Source organism: Lampris incognitus, chromosome 14 (assembly GCF_029633865.1).
Source record: "Lampris incognitus isolate fLamInc1 chromosome 14, fLamInc1.hap2, whole genome shotgun sequence".
Taxonomy (NCBI): domain Eukaryota; kingdom Metazoa; phylum Chordata; class Actinopteri; order Lampriformes; family Lampridae; genus Lampris; species Lampris incognitus.
The window spans coordinates 49,395,030-49,414,869 of record NC_079224.1 but is presented as its reverse complement, the minus strand read 5'-3'; the positions used below and the strand labels follow the sequence as shown (position 1 = coordinate 49,414,869).

Genomic DNA, 19,840 nt, shown 5'->3' with positions numbered 1-19,840 from the left:
CTACCACCACCATTACTACTACTATAACTACTACCATGACTACTAATACTACTGCTGCATCTACTACGACTACAACTACTACTACCACTACTGCTACTACTACCACTACTGCTACTACTACTACTACTACTACTAGTACTACTGCTACTACTACTACTACCACTACTACTACAACTACTACTACCACAACTACTACTACTACAACTACTACTAGTACAATTACTACTACTACTGCTACTACTCTTGCTGCTGCTACTACTACTACTTCTGCTACTATGACCACCACCATTAATACTGCTACTACTGCTGCTGCTGCTGCTACTACTACTACTGCTACTGCTGCTACTGCTACTACTACTACTTCTGCTACTACTACCACCACCATTACTACTACTATAACTACTACAATGACTACTACTACTACTGCTGCATCTACTACGACTACAACTACCACGACCACTACTGCTACTACTACTACTAGTACTACTACTACTGCTGCTACTATTACTACTACCACTACTACTACTTCTAGTAGTACTTCTACAACTACTACTATTACTGCTACTACTACTACTACTTTCGGCTGCTCCCGTTAGGGGGCACCACAGCGGATCATCCGTCTCCATCTCTTCCTGTCTTCTGCATCTTCCTCTGTGACACCAGCCACCTGCATGTCCTCCCTCACCACATCCATAAACCTCCTCTTTGGCCTTCCTCTTCTCCTCTTCCCTGGCAGCTCCATATTCAGCATCCTTCTCCCAGTATACCCAGCATCTCTCATGTCCAAACCATCTCCATCTTGTCTCTCTTGCTTTGTCTCCAAACCGTCCAGCCTGAGCTGTCCCTCTAATATACTGGTTCCTAATCCTGTCCTTCTTCATCACTCCCAGTGAAAATCTTATCATCTTCATCTCTGCCACCTCCACCTCCAGCTCCACCTCCTGTCTCTTCATCAGTGCCACTGTCTTCAGAACATACTCCTGCCCACATCTAACACTAGTGACATGCGCAAGGTTCGATGCTCATGGATTACATGTTGTCTTCAACAGAGACAGACATGATCTTTACTATCATGTCTGCATTCAGGCTATGCTATTTGTTTGTGTGTGTGTGTGTGTGTGTGTGTGTGTGTGTGTGTGTGTGTGTGTGTGTGTGTGTCTGAGTGAGGTGGTTCACCTAGATGAGCCCTGTTTGTACATGTCGATGATGTTCTCCACCAGCAGGTTCCTTTGCAGGCCGTAGACGCCGTGTCGGTCCAGAACCACCTCGTGTCTGCAGGACGGGCAGCGGAAGCGACCGCCGGAAGCCACCATGGAGCCGCTGCGGGTCGACAGGTAGGGGTTGGATGCCTGATGGAGGGTGGAGCGGATTGGTTGACCAAAGAAAACACAAATGTCAGAAAGACGAGTAACACAAACATCTCAACAAAGCTGTGTGCTGAGGACAGAAGGGGACACCAGGTGATTCTTATAAATCTGACACAGCTGAGGAAGACAAGGCGCTCTGACAATAAGGAAGACAAGACGTTCTGACAGCGAGGAAGACGGCGTTCTGACAATGAGGAAGACAAGACATACTGACAGCGAGGAAGACGGTGTTCTGACTATGAGGAAGACAAAACGTTCTGACAATGAGGAAGACAACGTTCTGACAATGAGGAAGACGAGACGTTCTGACAATGAGGAAGACAAAACGTTCTGACAATGAGGAAGACAAGGCGCTCTGACAATAAGGAAGACAAGACGTTCTGACAATGAGGACGAGAAGACGTTCTGACAATGAGGAAGACAAGACGTTCTGACAACGAGGAAGAGAAGACGTTCTGACAATGAGGAAGACAAGACGTTCTGACGATGTGGACGACAACACGTTCTGACAATGAGGAAGAGAAGACGTTCTGACGATGTGGACGACAACACGTTCTGACAATGAGGAAGAGAAGACGTTCTGACAATGAGGAAGACAAGACGTTCTGACAATGAGGAAGACAAGACGTTCTGACGATGTGGACGACAACACGTTCTGACAATGAGGAAGACAAGACGTTCTGACAATGAGGAAGAGAAGAAGTTCTGACAATGAGGAAGACAAGACGTTCTTACAATGAGGAAGAGAAGACGTTCTGACAATGAGGAAGACGAGACGTTCTGACAATGTGGAAGAGGAGACGTTCTGACAATGAGGAAGACAAAACGTTCTGACAATGAGGAAGACAAGACGTTCTGACAATGAGGAAGACGGCGTTCTGACAATGAGGAAGACAAAACGTTCTGACAATGAGGAAGACAAAACGTTCTGACAATGAGGAAGACAAGGCGTTCTGACAATGAGGAAGAGAAGACGTTCTGACAACGAGGAAGACGGCGTTCTGACAATGAGGAAGACAAAACGTTCTGACAATGAGGAAGACAAAACGTTCTGACAATGAGGACGACAACACGTTCTGACAATGAGGAAGAGAAGACGTTCTGACAATGAGGAAGACAAGACGTTCTGACAATGAGGAAGAGAAGACGTTCTGACAATGAGGAAGACAAGACGTTCTGACAATGAGGAAGACGAGACGTTCTGACAATGAGGAAGACAAGACGTTCTGACAATGAGGAAGAGAAGACGTTCTGACAATGAGGAAGAGAAGACGTTCTGACAATGAGGAAGACAAGACGTTCTGACAATGAGGAAGACAAGACGTTCTGACGACGTGGACGACAACACGTTCTGACAATGAGGAAGAGAAGACGTTCTGACAATGAGGAAGACAAGACGTTCTGACAATGAGGAAGAGAAGACGTTCTGACAATGAGGAAGACAAGACGTTCTGACAATGAGGAAGACGAGACGTTCTGACAATGAGGAAGAGAAGACGTTCTGACAATGAGGAAGAGAAGACGTTCTGACAATGAGGAAGACAAGACGTTCTGACAATGAGGAAGACAAGACGTTCTGACAATGAGGAAGACAAGACGTTCTGACAATGAGGAAGAGAAGATGTTCTGACAATGAGGAAGACAAGACGTTCTGACAATGTGGAAGAGAAGACGTTCTGACAATGAGGAAGACAAGACGTTCTGACAATGAGGAAGACAAGACGTTCTTACAATTAGGAAGAGAAGACGTTATGACAATGAGGAAGAGAAGACGTTCTGACAATGAGGAAGAGAAGACGTTCTGACAATGAGGAAGACAAGACGTTCTGAGAATGAGGAAGAGAAGACGTTCTGACAAAGAGGAAGAGAAGACGTTCTGACAATGAGGAAGACAAGACGTTCTGACAATGAGGAAGAGAAGACGTTCTGAGAATGAGGAAGAGAAGACGTTCTGACAATGAGTAAGAGAAGACGTTCTGAGAATGAGGAAGACAAGACGTTCTGACAATGAGGAAGAGAAGACGTTCTGACAACGAGGAAGACAAGACGTTATGACAATGAGGAAGAGAAGATGTTCTGACAATGGGTAAGAGAAGACGTTCTGAGAATGAGGAAGACAAGACGTTCTGACAATGTGGAAGAGAAGACGTTCTGACAATGAGGAAGACAAGACGTTCTGACAATGAGGAAGACGAGACGTTCTGACAATGAGGAAGACAAGACGTTCTGACAATGAGGAAGACGAGACGTTCTGACAATGAGGAAAAGAAGACGTTCTGACAATGAGGAAGAGAAGACGTTCTGACAATGAGGAAGAGAAGACGTTCTGACAATGAGGAGGACGAGACTTCTGACAATGAGGAAGACGAGACGTTCTGACAATGAGGAAGAGAAGACGTTCTGACAATGAGGAAGAGAAGACGTTCTGACAATGAGGAAGACAAGACGTTCTGAGAATGAGGAAGACAAGACGTTCTGAGAATGAGGAAGACGAGACGTTCTGACAATGAGGAAGAGAAGACGTTCTGAGAATGAGGAAGAGAAGACGTTCTGACAAAGAGGAAGACAAGACGTTCTGACAATGAGGAAGACAAGACGTTCTGACAATGAGGAAGAGAAGACGCTCTGAGAATGAGGAAGACAAGACGTTCTTACAATGAGGAAGAGAAGACGTTCTGACAATGAGCAAGACAAGACGTTCTGACAATGTGGAAGAGAAGACGTTCTGACAATGAGTAAGAGAAGACGTTCTGAGAATGAGGAAAACAAGACGTTCTGACAATGAGGAAGAGAAGACGTTCTGACAACGAGGAAGACAAGACGTTATGACAATGAGGAAGAGAAGACGTTCTGACAATGAGGAAGACAAGACGTTCTGACAATGAGGAAGAGAAGACGTTCTGACAATGAGGAAGACAAGACGTTCTGACAATGAGGAAGAGAAGACGTTCTGACAATGAGGAAGAGAAGACGTTCTGAGAATGAGGAAGACAAGACGTTCTGAGAATGAGGAAGACGAGACGTTCTGACAATGAGGAAGAGAAGACGTTCTGAGAATGAGGAAGAGAAGACGTTCTGACAAAGAGGAAGAGAAGACGTTCTGACAATGAGGAAGACAAGACGTTCTGACAATGAGGAAGAGAAGACGCTCTGAGAATGAGGAAGAGAAGACGTTCTGACAATGAGTAAGAGAAGACGTTCTGAGAATGAGGAAAACAAGACGTTCTGACAATGAGGAAGAGAAGACGTTCTGACAACGAGGAAGACAAGACGTTATGACAATGAGGAAGAGAAGACGTTCTGACAATGGGTAAGAGAAGACGTTCTGAGAATGAGGAAGACAAGACGTTCTGACAATGAGGAAGAGAAGACGTTCTGACAATGAGGAAGACAAGACGGTATGACAATGAGGAAGAGAAGACGTTCTAACAATGAGGAAGACAAGACGTTCTGACAATGAGGAAGACGAGACGTTCTGACAATGAGGAAAAGAAGACGTTCTGACAATGAGGAAGAGAAGACGTTCTGACAATGAGGAAGAGAAGACGTTCTGACAATGAGGAGGACGAGACTTCTGACAATGAGGAAGACGAGACGTTCTGACAATGAGGAAGAGAAGACGTTCTGACAATGAGGAAGAGAAGACGTTCTGACAATGAGGAAGACAAGACGTTCTGACAATGAGGAAGACAAGACGTTCTGACAATGAGGAAGACAAGACGTTCTGACAATGAGGAAGAGAAGATGTTCTGACAATGAGGAAGACAAGACGTTCTGACAATGAGGAAGACAAGACGTTCTGACAATGAGGAAGACGAGACGTTCTGACAATGAGGAAGACAAGACGTTCTGACAATGAGGAAGACAAGACGTTCTTACAATGAGGAAGAGAAGACGTTCTGACAATGAGGAAGACAAGACGTTCTGACAATGAGGAAGAGAAGACGTTCTGAGAATGAGGAAGAGAAGACGTTCTGACAAAGAGGAAGAGAAGACGTTCTGAGAATGAGGAAGAGAAGACGTTCTGACAAAGAGGAAGAGAAGACGTTCTGACAATGAGGAAGACAAGACGTTCTGACAATGAGGAAGAGAAGACGTTCTGAGAATGAGGAAGAGAAGACGTTCTGAGAATGAGGAAGACAAGACGTTCTGACAATGAGGAAGAGAAGACGTTCTGACAATGAGGAAGACAAGACGTTATGACAATGAGGAAGAGAAGACGTTCTGAGAATGAGGAAGACAAGACGTTCTGACAATGAGGAAGACAAGACGTTCTGACAATGAGGAAGACAAGACGTTCTGACAATGAGGAAGACAAGACGTTCTGACAATGAGGAAGAGAAGACGTTCTGACAATGAGGAAGACAAGACGTTCTGACAATGAGGAAGACAAGACGTTCTGACATGAGGAAGACGAGACGTTCTGACAATGAGGAAGACAAGACGTTCTGACAATGAGGAAGACGAGACGTTCTGACAATGTGGAAAAGAAGACGTTCTGACAATGAGGAAGAGAAGACGTTCTGACAATGAGGAAGACGAGACGTTCTGACAATGAGGAAGACGAGACTTCTGACAATGAGGAAGACGAGACGTTCTGACAATGAGGAAGACAAGATGTTCTGACAATGAGGAAGACGAGACTTCTGACAATGAGGAAGACGAGACTTCTGACAATGAGGAAGACGAGACGTTCTGACAGCAGACCGTCTCATCAGCTGGTGTGTATCATCGTCCCTTCCTTCATGTTTCTCCCCGAGTACAAATAAACCACCGGACTCTTTAAACCAACTACTTTTTACTTCTTCAGAAAGTAGTGTTGGGTGGTAACATTATACACACACACACACACACATACACGTGTACACACATGTACACACATGTATACACACACACACACACACACACACGTGTACACACATGTACACACATGTATACACACACACACACACATGTACATGTTCGTGGGTGGATGATGCAGCGGACAGCTGATGTTTTTCCTACTGAAGTGAACCAGTCTGCAAAGCACAGTCGTGCTCACACCTGCCAGCCTGCCTTACTGTCTGACTGCCTGACTGTCTGACCGTCTGACTACTGGCCTGTCTGACTGCCTGACTGTCTGACCGTCTGACTACTGGCCTGTCTGACTGCCAGCCTGTCTGACTGCCTGACTGCCAGCCTGTCTGACCGTCTGACTACTGGCCTGTCTGACTGCCTGACTGTCTGACTGCCTGACTGTTTGACCGTCTGACTACTGGCCTGCCTTACTGTCTGACTGCCTGACTGTCTGACTGCCTGACTGTCTGACCGTCTGACTACTGGCCTGTCTGACTGCCTGACTGTCTGACCGTCTGACTACTGGCCTGTCTGACTGCCAGCCTGTCTGACTGCCTGACTGCCAGCCTGTCTGACCGTCTGACTACTGGCCTGTCTGACTGCCTGACTGCCAGCCTGTCTGACCGTCTGACTACTGGCCTGTCTGACTGCCTGACTGTCTGACTGCCTGACTGTTTGACCGTCTGACTACTGGCCTGTCTGACTGCCAGCCTGCCTGACTGTCTGAGTGTCCGCCTGCTGCTTCGTGGTTATTGTGACAGCGAATGATGTAATGTAGCATGAAACACTGTCAGTATTACTTCATAATCTACACAACCTTATGTCACAACCGTCACAACCTACACATCTTATGTCACAACCTACACAACCTTATATCACAACCTACACATCTTATGTCACAACCTAAACAACCTTATGTCACAACCGTCACAACCTACACATCTTATGTCACAACCTACACATCTTATGTCACACCCTAAACAACCTTATATCACAACCTACACATCTTATGTCACAACCTAAACAACCTTATGTCACAACCGTCACAACCTACACATGTCACAACCATCACAACCTACACATCTTATGTCACAACCTACACATCTTATGTCACAACCTACACAACCTTATATCACAACATACACATCTTATGTCACAACCTAAACAACATTATGTCACAACCGTCACAACCTACACATCTTATGTCACAACCTACACATCTTATGTCACAACCTAAACAACCTTATGTCACAACCGTCAGAACCTACACATCTTATGTCACAACCTACACATCTTATGTCACAACCTAAACAACCTTATGTCACAACCTACACAACCTTATATCACAACCTACACATCGTATGTCACAACCTAATGTCACAACCTACACATCTTATGTCACAACCTACACATCTTATGCCACAACCTACACAACCTTATGTCACAACCTACACATCTTATGCCACGACCTACACAACCTTATGCCACAACCTAACACCTTATGTCACAACCTGCACGTCTTATGTCATAAGCTACACAACCTTATGTAACACCCTACACATCTTACTGTGTCATAAGCTACACGACCTTGTCACAACCTACACAACCTTATGTAACACCCTACACATCTTACTGTGTCATAAGCTACACGACCTTGTCACAACCTACACAACCTTATGTCACAACCTACACATCTTACTATGTCATAAACTACACAACTTATGTCACAACCTACACAACCTTATCTCTCAAGCTACACATCTTATGTCACAACCTACACATCTCACTATGTCATAAGCTACACGACTTATGTCACAACCTACACATCTTATGTCATAAGCTACACATCTTGTCACAATCTACACAACCTTATGCCACAACCTAACACCTTATGTCACAACCTACACGTCTTATGTCATAAGCTACACAACCTTATGTCACACCCTACACATCTTACTGTGTCATAAGCCTCATGACCTTGTCACAACCTACACAACCTTATGTCACAACCTACACATCTTACTGTGTCATAAACTATACAACTTATGTCACAACCTACACATCTTATGTCACAAGCTACACAACCTTATGTCACAATCTACACAACCTTATCTCTCAAGCTACACATCTTATGTCACAACCTACACATCTCACTATGTCATAAGCTACACAACTTATGTCACAACCTACACATCTTATGTCATAAGCTACCCATCTTGTCACAATCTACACAACCTTATGTCACAACCTACACAACCTTATGTCACAAGCTACACATCTTATGTCACAACCTACACAACCTTATGTCACAACCTACACATCTTATGTCACAACCTACACAACCTGACATCTGTGTATCACATGTCCTGAAGGAAAGAATGATACAGATCCAGTGCAAAAAGCAATTTTCTATTCTTATCAGTAAGGAGGTGTGGACATTCCTTTGTGATAAATGATGACTGGTGGACAACATCACGTGTTAACTGTAGTTAGTGTTATTAATATTATTAATATGATTAATATTAGTGTACTGGGACAGGAGTTGTGTAGTTACAGTGTTATTATTAGTATTATTAATATGATTAATATGATTAATACTAGTGTACTGGGACATGGGTTGTGCAGCTACAGTGTTATTATTAATATTAATACTAGTGTACTGGCACAAGGGTTGCGTAGCTACAGTGTTATTATTAATGTTATTAATATGTTAGTGTACTGGGACATGGATTGTGTAGTTACAGGGTTATTAATATTAGTCTGAGACATGAGTTGTGTAGTTACAGTGTTATTATTAATATTGGTAATATTAGTGTACTGGGACAGGAGTTGTGTAGCTACAGTGTTATTATTAATATGATTAATATGATTAATACTAGTGTACTGGGACATGTGTTGTGCAGCTACAGTGTTATTATTAATATTAATACTCGTGTACTGGCACAAGGGTTGTGTAGTTACAGTGTTATTATTAATGTTATTAATATGTTAGTGTACTGGGACATGGATTGTGTAGTTACAGTGTTATTAATATTAGTCTACTGAGACATGAGTTATGTAGTTACAGTGTTATTATTAATATTGGTAATATTAGTGTACTGGGACAGGAGTTGTGTAGTTACAGTGTTATTAATATTATTAATATGATTAATACTAGTGTACTGGGACATGGGTTGTGCAGCTACAGTGTTATTATTAATATTAATACTAGTATACTGGCACATGGGTTGTGTAGTTACAGTGTTATTATTTATGTTATTAATATGTTAGTGTACTGGGACATGGATTGTGTAGTTACAGTGTTATTAATATTAGTCTACTGAGACATGGGTTGTGTAGTTACCGTGTTATTATTAATATTGGTCTACTGAGACATGAGTTGTGTACTTAATGTTATTATTAATATTATTAAAATTATTAATACTGGTGTACTTGGACATGGATTGTGTAGTTACATTGTTATTATTAATATTAGTCTACTGAGACATAACTTGTGTAGTTGGTGTTATTATTAATATTATTAACATTAGTGTACTGGGACAGTGGTTGTGTAGTTGGTGTTATTATTAATATTAGGAATATTAGTATACTGGGACATGGGTTGTGTAGTTACCGTGTTATTATTAATATTAGTGTACTGAGACATAACTTGTGTAGTTGGTGTTGTTATTAATATTATTAACATTAGTGTACTGGGACAGTGGTTGTGTAGTTGGTGTTATTAATATTATTAATATGATTAATATGATTAATACTAGTGTACTGGGACATGGGTTGTGCAGCTACAGTGTTATTATTAATATTAATACTCTTGTACTGGCACAAGGGTTGTGTAGTTACAGTGTTATTATTAATGTTATTAATATGTTAGTGTACTGGGACATGGATTGTGTAGTTACAGTGTTATTAATATTAGTCTACTGAGACATGAGTTATGTAGTTACAGTGTTATTATTAATATTGGTAATATTAGTGTACCGTGTTAGTATTAATATTGGTCTACTGAGACATGAGTTGTGTACTTAATGTTATTATTAATATTATTAAAATTATTAATACTGGTGTACTTGGACATGGGTTGTGTAGTTACATTGTTATTATTAATATTAGTCTACTGAGACATAACTTGTGTAGTTGGTGTTATTATTAATATTATTAACATTAGTGTACTGGGACAGTGGTTGTGTAGTTGGTGTTATTATTAATATTAGGAATATTAGTATACTGGGACATGGGTTGTGTAGTTACCGTGTTATTATTAATGTTATTAATATGTTAGTGTACTGGGACATGGATTGTGTAGTTACAGTGTTATAAATATTAGTCTACTGAGACATGAGTTATGTAGTTACAGTGTTATTATTAATATTGGTAATATTAGTGTACTGGGACAGGAGTTGTGTAGTTACAGTGTTATTAATATTATTAATATGATTAATACTAGTGTACTGGGACATGGGTTGTGCAGCTACAGTGTTATTATTAATAATACTAGTATACTGGCACATGGGTTGTGTAGTTACAGTGTTATTATTAATGTTATTAATATGTTAGTGTACTGGGACATGGATTGTGTAGTTACAGTGTTATTATTAATATTGGTCTACTGAGACATGAGTTGTGTACTTAATGTTATTATTAATATTATTAAAATTATTAATACTGGTGTACTTGGACATGGGTTGTGTAGTTACATTGTTATTATTAATATTAGTCTACTGAGACATAACTTGTGTAGTTGGTGTTATTATTAATATTATTAATATTAGTGTACTGGGACATGGGTTGTGTAGTTGGTGTTATTATTAATATTAGGAATATTAGTATAATGGGACATGGGTTGTGTAGTTACGGTGTTATTATTAATAATAGTAATATTAGTGTACTGGGACATGGGTTATGTAGCTGGTGTTATTAGTAATATTAGTGTAGTTGGACAGGGGTTGTGTAGTTACCGTGTTATTATTAATAATAGTAATAGTGTACTGGGAAATGGGTTGTGTAGTTGGTGTTATTATTAATATTAGCAATATTAGTGTGCTGGGACAGGGGTTGTGTAGTTGGTGTTATTATTAATATTAGTAATATTAGTGTACTGGGACATGGGTTGTGTAGTTGGTGTTATTATTAATATTAGTAATATTAGTGTACTGGGACATGGGTTGTGTAGTTGGTGTTATGAGTAATATTAGTGATATTAGTGTAGTGGGACAGAGCTTGTGTAGTTACAGTGTTATTAGTAATATTAGTAATATTTGTGTACTGGGACATGGGTTGTGTAGTTACCGTGTTATTATTAATATTAGTAATAATAGTGTACCGGAACATGGGTTGTGTAGTTGGTGTTATTATTAATATTAGTAACATTAGTGTACTGGGACAGGGGTTGTGTAGTTGGTCTTATTATTAATAATAGTAATATTAGTATACTGGGACAGGGGTTGTGTAGTTGGTGTTATTATTAATATTATTAATATTAGTCTACTGAGACATGAGTTGTGTAGTTACAGTGTTATTATTAAAATTGGTAATATTAGTGTAGTGGGACATGGGTTGTGTAGTTACCGTGTTATTATTAATATTGGTCTACTGAGACATGAGTTGTGTACTTAATGTTATTATTAATATTATTAAAATTATTAATACTGGTGTACTTGGACATGGGTTGTGTAGTTACATTGTTATTATTAATATTAGTCTACTGAGACATAACTTGTGTAGTTGGTGTTATTATTAATATTATTAACATTAGTGTAATGGGACAGTGGTTGTGTAGTTGGTGTTATTATTAATATTAGGGATATTAGTAATATTAGTGTACTGGGACATGGGTTGTGTAGTTGGTGTTATTATTAATATTAGGAATATTAGTATACTGGGACATGGGTTGTGTAGTTACAGTGTTATTATTAATAATAGTAATATTAGTGTACTGGGACATGGGTTGTGTAGCTGGTGTTATTAGTAATGTTAGTGTAGTGGGACAGGGGTTGTGTAGTTACCGTGTTATTATTAATATTAGTAATAATAGTGTACTGGGACATGGGTTGTGTAGTTGGTGTTATTATTAATATTAGTAATATTAGTGTACTGGGACAGGGGTTGTGTAGTTGGTCTTATTATTAATAATGGTAATATTAGTATACTGGGACAGGGGTTGTGTAGTTGGTGTTATTATTAATATTAGTAATATTAGTCTTCTGAGACATGAGTTGTGTAGTTACAGTGTTATTATTAATATTGGTAATATTAGTGTACTGAGACATGGGTTGTGTAGTTACCGTGTTCTTATTAATATTGGTCTACTGAGACATGAGTTGTGTACTTAATGTTATTATTAACATTATTAAAATTATTAATACTGGTGTACTTGGACATGGGTTGTGTAGTTACATTGTTATTATTAATATTAGTCTACTGAGACATAACTTGTGTAGTTGGTGTTTTTATTAATATTATTAATATTAGTGTACTGGGACAGTGGTTGTGTAGTTGGTGTTATTATTAATATTAGGGATATTAGTAATATTAGTGTACTGGGACATGGGTTGTGTAGTTGGTGTTATTATTAATATTAGGAATATTAGTATACTGGGACATGGGTTGTGTAGTTACAGTGTTATTATTAATAATAGTAATATTAGTGTACTGGGACATGGGTTGTGTAGCTGGTGTTATTAGTAATGTTAGTGTAGTGGGACAGGGGTTGTGTAGTTACCGTGTTATTATTAATATTAGTAATAATAGTGTATTGGGACATGGGTTGTGTAGTTGGTGTTATTATTAATATTAGTAATATTAGTGTACTGGGACAGGGGTTGTGTAGTTGGTCTTATTATTAATAATAGTAATATTAGTATACTGGGACAGGGGTTGTGTAGTTGGTGTTATTATTAATATTAGTAATATTAGTCTACTGAGACATGAGTTGTGTAGTTACAGTGTTATTATTAATATTGGTAATATTAGTGTACTGAGACATTGGTTGTGTAGTTACCGTGTTCTTATTAATATTGGTCTACTGAGACATGAGTTGTGTACTTAATGTTATTATTAACATTATTAAAATTATTAATACTGGTGTACTTGGACATGGGTTGTGTAGTTACATTGTTATTATTAATATTAGTCTACTGAGACATAACTTGTGTAGTTGGTGTTATTATTAATATTATTAATATTAGTGTACTGGGACAGTGGTTGTGTAGTTGGTGTTATTATTAATATTAGGGATATTAGTAATATTAGTGTACTGGGACATGGGTTGTGTAGTTGGTGTTATTATTAATATTAGGAATATTAGTGTACTGGGACATGGGCTGTGTAGCTGGTGTTATTAGTAATATTAGTGTAGTTGGACAGGGGTTGTGTAGTTACCGTGTTATTATTAATAATAGTAATATTAGTGTACTGGGAAATGGGTTGTGTAGTTGGTGTTATTATTAATATTAGTAATATTAGTCTAGTGGGACAGAGGTTGTGTAGTTGGTGTTATTATTAATATTAGTAATATTGGTGTACTGGGACATGGGTTGTGTAGTTACCGTGTTATTATTAATATTAGTAATAATAGTGTACCGGGACATGGGTTGTGTAGTTGGTGTTATTATTAATATTATTAATATTAGTGTACTGGGACAGGGGTTGTGTAGTTGGTGTTATTATTAATAATAGTAATATTACTATACTGGAACAGGAGTTGTGTAGTTGGTGTTATTATAAATATTAGTAATATTAGTCTACTGAGACATCAGTTGTGTAGTTACAGTGTTATTATTAATATTGGTAATATTAGTGTACTGGGACATGGGTTGTGTAGTTGGTGTTATTTTTAATAATAGTAATATTAGTTTACTGGTACAGGGGTTGTGTAGTTAGTGTTATTATTAATAGTGATATTAGTGTACTGGGACAGGGGCTGTGTAGTTGGTGTTATGAGTAATATTAGTAATATTAGTGTACCGGGACATGGGTTGTGTAGTTACAGTGTTATTAGTCATATTAGTGATATTAGTGTAGTGGGACAGAGCTTGTGTAGTTACAGTGTTATTAGTAATATTAGTAATATTAGTGTACTGGGACATGGGTTGTGTAGTTACCGTGTCATTATTAATATTAGTAATAATAGTGTACCGGGACATGGGTTGTGTAGTTGGTGTTATTATTAATATTAGTAATATTAGTGTATTGGGATAGGGGTTGTGTAGTTAGTGTTATTAGTAATATTAGTAATATGAGTGTACTGGGACAGGGGTTGTGTAATTGGTGTTATTAGTAATATTAGTGATATTAGTGTAGTGGGACAGGGGTTGTGTAGTTGGTGTTATTAGTAATATTAGTAATATTAGTCTAGTGGGACAGGGGTTGTGTAGCTGGTGTTATTAGTAATATTAGTGATATTAGTGTAGCGGGACAGAGGTTGTGTAGTTGGTGTTATTAGTAATATTAGTAATATTAGTGTAGTGGGACAGGAGTTGTGTAGTTACAGTGTTATTAGTAATATTAGTAATATGAGTGTACTGAGACAGGGGTTGTGTAGCTGGTGTTATTAGTGATATTAGTGATATTAGTGTAGTGGGACAGGGGTTGTGTAGTTGGTGTTATTAGTAATATTAGTAATATTAGTAATATTGGTGTAGTGGGACAGGGGTTGTGTAGCTGGTGTTATTAGTAATATTAGTAATATTAATGTAGTGGGACAGGAGTTGTATAGTTACAGTATTATTAGTAATATTAGTAATATTAATGTAGTGGGACAGGAGTTGTGTAGTTACAGTATTATTAGTAATATTAGTAATATTAGTGTAGTGGGACAGGGGTTGTGTAGTTAGTGTTATTAGTAATATTAGTAATATTAGTGTAGTGGGACAGGGGTTGTGTAGCTGGTGTTATTAGTAATATTAGTAATATTAGTGTAGGCGGACGAGTTGTGTAGTTACAGTGTTATTAGTAATATTAGTAATATTAGTGTAGTGGGACAGGGGTTGTGTAGTTACAGTGTTATTATTAATATTAGTAATATTAGTGTAGCGGGACAGGGGTTGTGTAGTTAGTGTTATTAGTAATATTAGTAATATTAGTCTAGTGGGACAGGGGTTGTGTAGTTGGTGTTATTAGTAATATTAGTAATATTAGTGTAGTGGGACAGGGGTTGTGTAGTTACAGTGTTATTAGTAATATTAGTAATATTAGTGTAGTGGGATAGGGGTTGTGTAGTTGGTGTTATTAGTAATATGAGTGTAGTGGGACAGGGGTTGTGTAGTTACAGTGTTATTAGTAATATTAGTGTAGTGGGACAGGGGTTGTGTAGTTACAGTGTTATTAGTAATATTAGTAATATTAGTCTAGTGGGACAGGGGTTGTGTAGTTACAGTGTTATTAGTAATATTAGTAATATTAGTGTAGTGGGACAGGGGTTGTGTAGCTGGTGTTATTAGTAATATTAGTAATGAGTGTAGTGGGACAGGGGTTGTGTAGTTACAGTGTTATTAGTAATATTAGTAATATTAGTGTAGTGGGACAGGGGTTGTGTAGTTACAGTGTTATTAGTAATATTAGTAATATTAGTGTAGTGGGACAGGGGTTGTGTAGTTACAGTGTTATTAGTAATATTAGTAATATTAGTGTAGTGGGACAGGGGATGTTGTCCAGATATAGTATCCATGGTTCGGTATACTCAGATGACACAGCATGCGTTTGCGTTTGCGTACTCGTGCGCGTGACAGGAGCGCCGGCTCTGGTCCCGGTTCGGGACTCGCCAGTCCGGCTCCTGGTTAACAGCAGGCGTACCTGGAAGATGTCGCTGGCGCACTTCCGGCACAGGTTGTGCTGGCAGGGCAGGATCACCACCGGCTTGCTGAACACCTCCAGGCAGATGGGACACACGAGCTGCTTCTCCAGGCTCTCCATGCTGCTCGATGGACGACGGACTTACGCGCGCGCACCACGCACACGCGGAACCGGGACGTCACGTCCGGTCCCCGGCGTTTTGCTTCTTCTTCGTGTTGTTAGAGCGCTGAATGTCACGAGCTGTTTTTAGAAAAGTGACGTCACAGGTCTCGTTCTTACATGCCCTTATATGAAAGTGGGTGTGTGAGTGTCTGTTGTGTGTGTGTGTGTGTGTCTGAATGTGTGCGTGTTTTTGTGAGTGTGTGTGTGCGTGTGTGGGTGTGAGTGTGTGGGTGTGTGTGTGCGTGTGTCTGAATGTGTGTGTGTGTGTCTGGATGTGTGTGTCTGGGTGTGTGTGTCTGTGTCTGGGTGTGTGTCTGTGTCTGTGTGTGTCTGGATGTGTGTGTGTGTCTGGGTGTGTGTGTCTGTGTCTGGGTGTGTGTGTCTGTGTCTGGGTGTGTGTGTGTGGGGGGGGGGGTACCTGTACCGCGAAGGCAACGTGTTGCTCACACATTTCAAAGTCTTCCTCAGCGGAAGCCACGCCCACTTCCCGCGAAACCAAACTTTTCCTACAAGCACGTGACTCATGAAACTACTGTAAAGTGCTCAGTTTGTGTTAGTGGCGCCCCCGTGTGGAGGAGGCCTGTGAGAACAGGTCGTTGTTTGGACGTTCGGAGCTTGGGACAGGGCCCAAATGTGGAGTAATCCGGAGTTCACCGCGCTCCCAGACTCATCCAGTCCGAAAGGGGCCTCAAGTGGACTTTCTGCAGACTTCTAGCGAGTTCGCTGGGGGAGGGGAAGGGGGAGGGGAAGGGGGAGGCAGACTTCACCCAACTTCTAGATTTAATTAACCACAATTCATTGCAATACGGACGTGGCGTTGCACAAGTGTGGTCCACGGACTTCCGGTTTCTGCTGCAGCCGTCATACCAGCTTCCTGGTTGATGGTGGGTGCTGTCGACACGCTTGTGGCGATGCCTGCAAGATGTGCCGTGGATAAATGTCAACAACACACACACACACAACTGTCCACACACCTCCACCTGCACCTCCCACCAGCACACGGGGGGGGGAGGGGGGGTCTTGTCCATATCAAGTTCCGTCCACAATTCTGAGGACGGACGGACGGAACTGGGGACGGAACTTGATATGGACAACCTGAGACTCCCCCCCCTCCCCCCCGTGTGCTGGTGGGAGGTGCAGGTGGAGGTGTGTGGACAGTTGTGTGCGTGGCAGATCTTGCAGGCGTCGCCACAAGCGTGTTGACAGCACCCGCCAACAACCAGCAAGCTGCTACGACCGCCGCAGCAGAAAGCGGAAGTCCGTGGACCACGCGTGGGCACTGAGCCGACTGCCGACTAAACAAACAAGTGGAAGGTTACACTTGAATGTGTAATTACTGTTTTAAAGTAAAGGTGTATTGGAGCGTGAAGCGGGCGTTGAGCCAGGGTTGACTGGACCTTACCTAGGTTTTATTTGAAGATCTATTTTTACTTATTACTGATCACGTTTATCGTCACTGTTTGCTGATCCTTTCCCCCTCTTGTACCAACATACTCAGACAAATCCCTCGTATCTTCTTGTACTTGGCAGTAAATACGATTCTGCTTGTGCATCACGTAGGCCAGAAATGATATGCAACCGCATCACGATACAGGAACATGTACAAGTGCAGCCTCTGGGTCCTCAGGGTGCGCCCTGTTGTTGCAGCCTAGCCTGTAACAGCACCTTTCATTATGCACATCGCAACAAACAGCCACTTCTGGAGACGTGGGTGTTGTTTTGTTGTGGAACACGGAGGACTCTTCCCTGAAGCGTCCTCAGTGAAGTGCAGCTAAACGGTCTGGTGTTGGGCGAGCGCTCCAAAAAGACACGGGACACCTTCACAAGAGACACCGAGCAAAACAAGCCTCGGCCCGTGGCGTGGTGCAGAGCAGGCCAGCTACCCTCCGGGTGTGCTGCGCCGCCGCCTCACAACCTTTAGAAAACACTACACACCAGAGGGCCAGTTCACCTTCACTATGAGCACTTATCTGTTTATTTCCTTAGTGCTGCTGCTTGTCTTCCCTTCTACATTCTGCACGGCAAACGATCTGCCCCCTCGTCACACACACACACACACACACACACACACACACACACACACACACACACACACACACACACACACATTGTTATTATTGCTGTTGTTGTTGTTATTGTTGTTGTGTCGAGGGCACAAAAGACATTTAATTAAAATCCTACCAATGTAGCGCAGCCCTTGTTTGTGGTCCTATCTGGTAACCACCGCTAGACGTAGAACGTCGTTTACATTTACGGTCACGCCTGCTGCGGCAGTGCATGAGCCTCCAGCTATCTAGCGAAGTGGTCCAAAGCAGTGAGTACGAAGCGGTTCCCTCGTGCTGTGCATGGGAATGGCCCCATAATGTACACACCTACCCGCTGCATGAGCTCCCCCGCTGGAAACTGCTGTAGCTCAGCCCTCGACTGGCCCTGTGGCCCTTTGCGAGCTGTGCAGAGGTCACAACGCCTGCAAAAGTCCTCAACGTCCTTCCTCAGACGTCCCAAGTAGAGGACTTGACACAGCCAGCAGAGCGACTTCGTCACCTCCAAAGTGACCCGAGCCTGCAGGGCCTTGCATGGCTTTGAGAACCACCTCCTACATCCCCCTGGGCACCACCACTTGCCACCTCTTCTTCCCGGTTGCTGGCTCCATCCAGGCTCGTTGGAGGACCCCATGTAGCAGCTGCAGAGTCTTGAACTTGGCCCATAGCGATCGCCTCCCATGGTGGTCACTGCTGTGCACCCACCCACACAGTCACAGGCAGCAGGTCCCAGTCCTGTCTGCTCTGTGGACTGTGATGTTCAGTATTAGGGGAATACACCTTTACATGGACCAGTCTGTAACATCCACCACCTGCAGCTCTTGACTCTCAAGTATGGCCGCCCCGCACACTTGTCTGTGCTGCTTCTCTGCCCGCAAGACCAGCTCATGTTCTCTGGCTTCTCTGCGGTCACAATACCAGCAGCCCTCTGACCTGCATGGCCGATGACACAGCGCGTCCGCGTTGTCATGCCGTCCTCCTGAACGGTGGGTTACAGTAAACTCATAGCACTGCAACGCCTCCAACCAAAGAGCCACTGCCCCTCTGGCTCCTTGAATGTCATCAGCCACTGTAAAGAGTCATGATCGGTGCATATCTTAAAAGATAATACTTAAAGTGTTGGATGGCGAAGACTACTGCCAGCGGCTCCCTGTGAGTGACCAAACACCACCATTCAGCTTTGCTGTAATAGGCCACACCTCGTACAGGACCGCGCCTCCGCCCTCCCCGCTTGCCTCCGTGTCCAGGATGAAAGGTAAATGGGGGTCGGGTGCGCCAGACTGGGTGTGCTCCTCAGGGCCTGCTGCAGTGTGCAAAAGGCTGTTTTGCAGTCCTCTGACCAGAGGAATTGCTGGTCTTTGTGCAGCGATTTGCACAAGAGGGCTGTGATGAATGAAAACCTCTGCACAAACTTCCTGTGCAGTCAGCTCCCTGCTCAGTATCCTGCACTTGTTTGGAGCCACTCCTTAAGTCCAAGGAAGAGAACCAGGAGGAGCCAGCCACCAGATCCAGGCTTTCATCCACACATGGAAGGGAGTAGGAGTCCTTCTCGGTGACCTCATTAACTCTCCTGAAGTCCACGCAGAAGTGCCACTCTCCCCCCTTCTTTGGCACCATGACCTAGGTGAGGCCCAGGGGCTCTCG

The 19,840-nt window shown here is 41.9% G+C and overlaps 1 protein-coding gene across 1 annotated transcript in view; it reads right to left on the bottom strand.

Annotated features, from left to right (window-relative positions):
* Nucleotides 1-16,608, bottom strand: part of LOC130123607 (E3 ubiquitin-protein ligase TRIM63-like) — a 40,759-nt gene extending 24,151 nt beyond the window's left edge. Inside the window, exons 1-3 of the mRNA XM_056292829.1 lie at nt 16,573-16,608; nt 15,993-16,232; nt 1,177-1,349 (exon numbers count right to left, since the gene is read on the bottom strand). Coding sequence (XP_056148804.1) covers nt 1,177-1,349; nt 15,993-16,112 — 293 coding nt within the window. The 5' untranslated portion in view covers nt 16,113-16,232; nt 16,573-16,608. The remainder of the gene's footprint in view (nt 1-1,176; nt 1,350-15,992; nt 16,233-16,572) is intronic.
* Nucleotides 16,609-19,840: the final 3,232 nt, after the last annotated feature.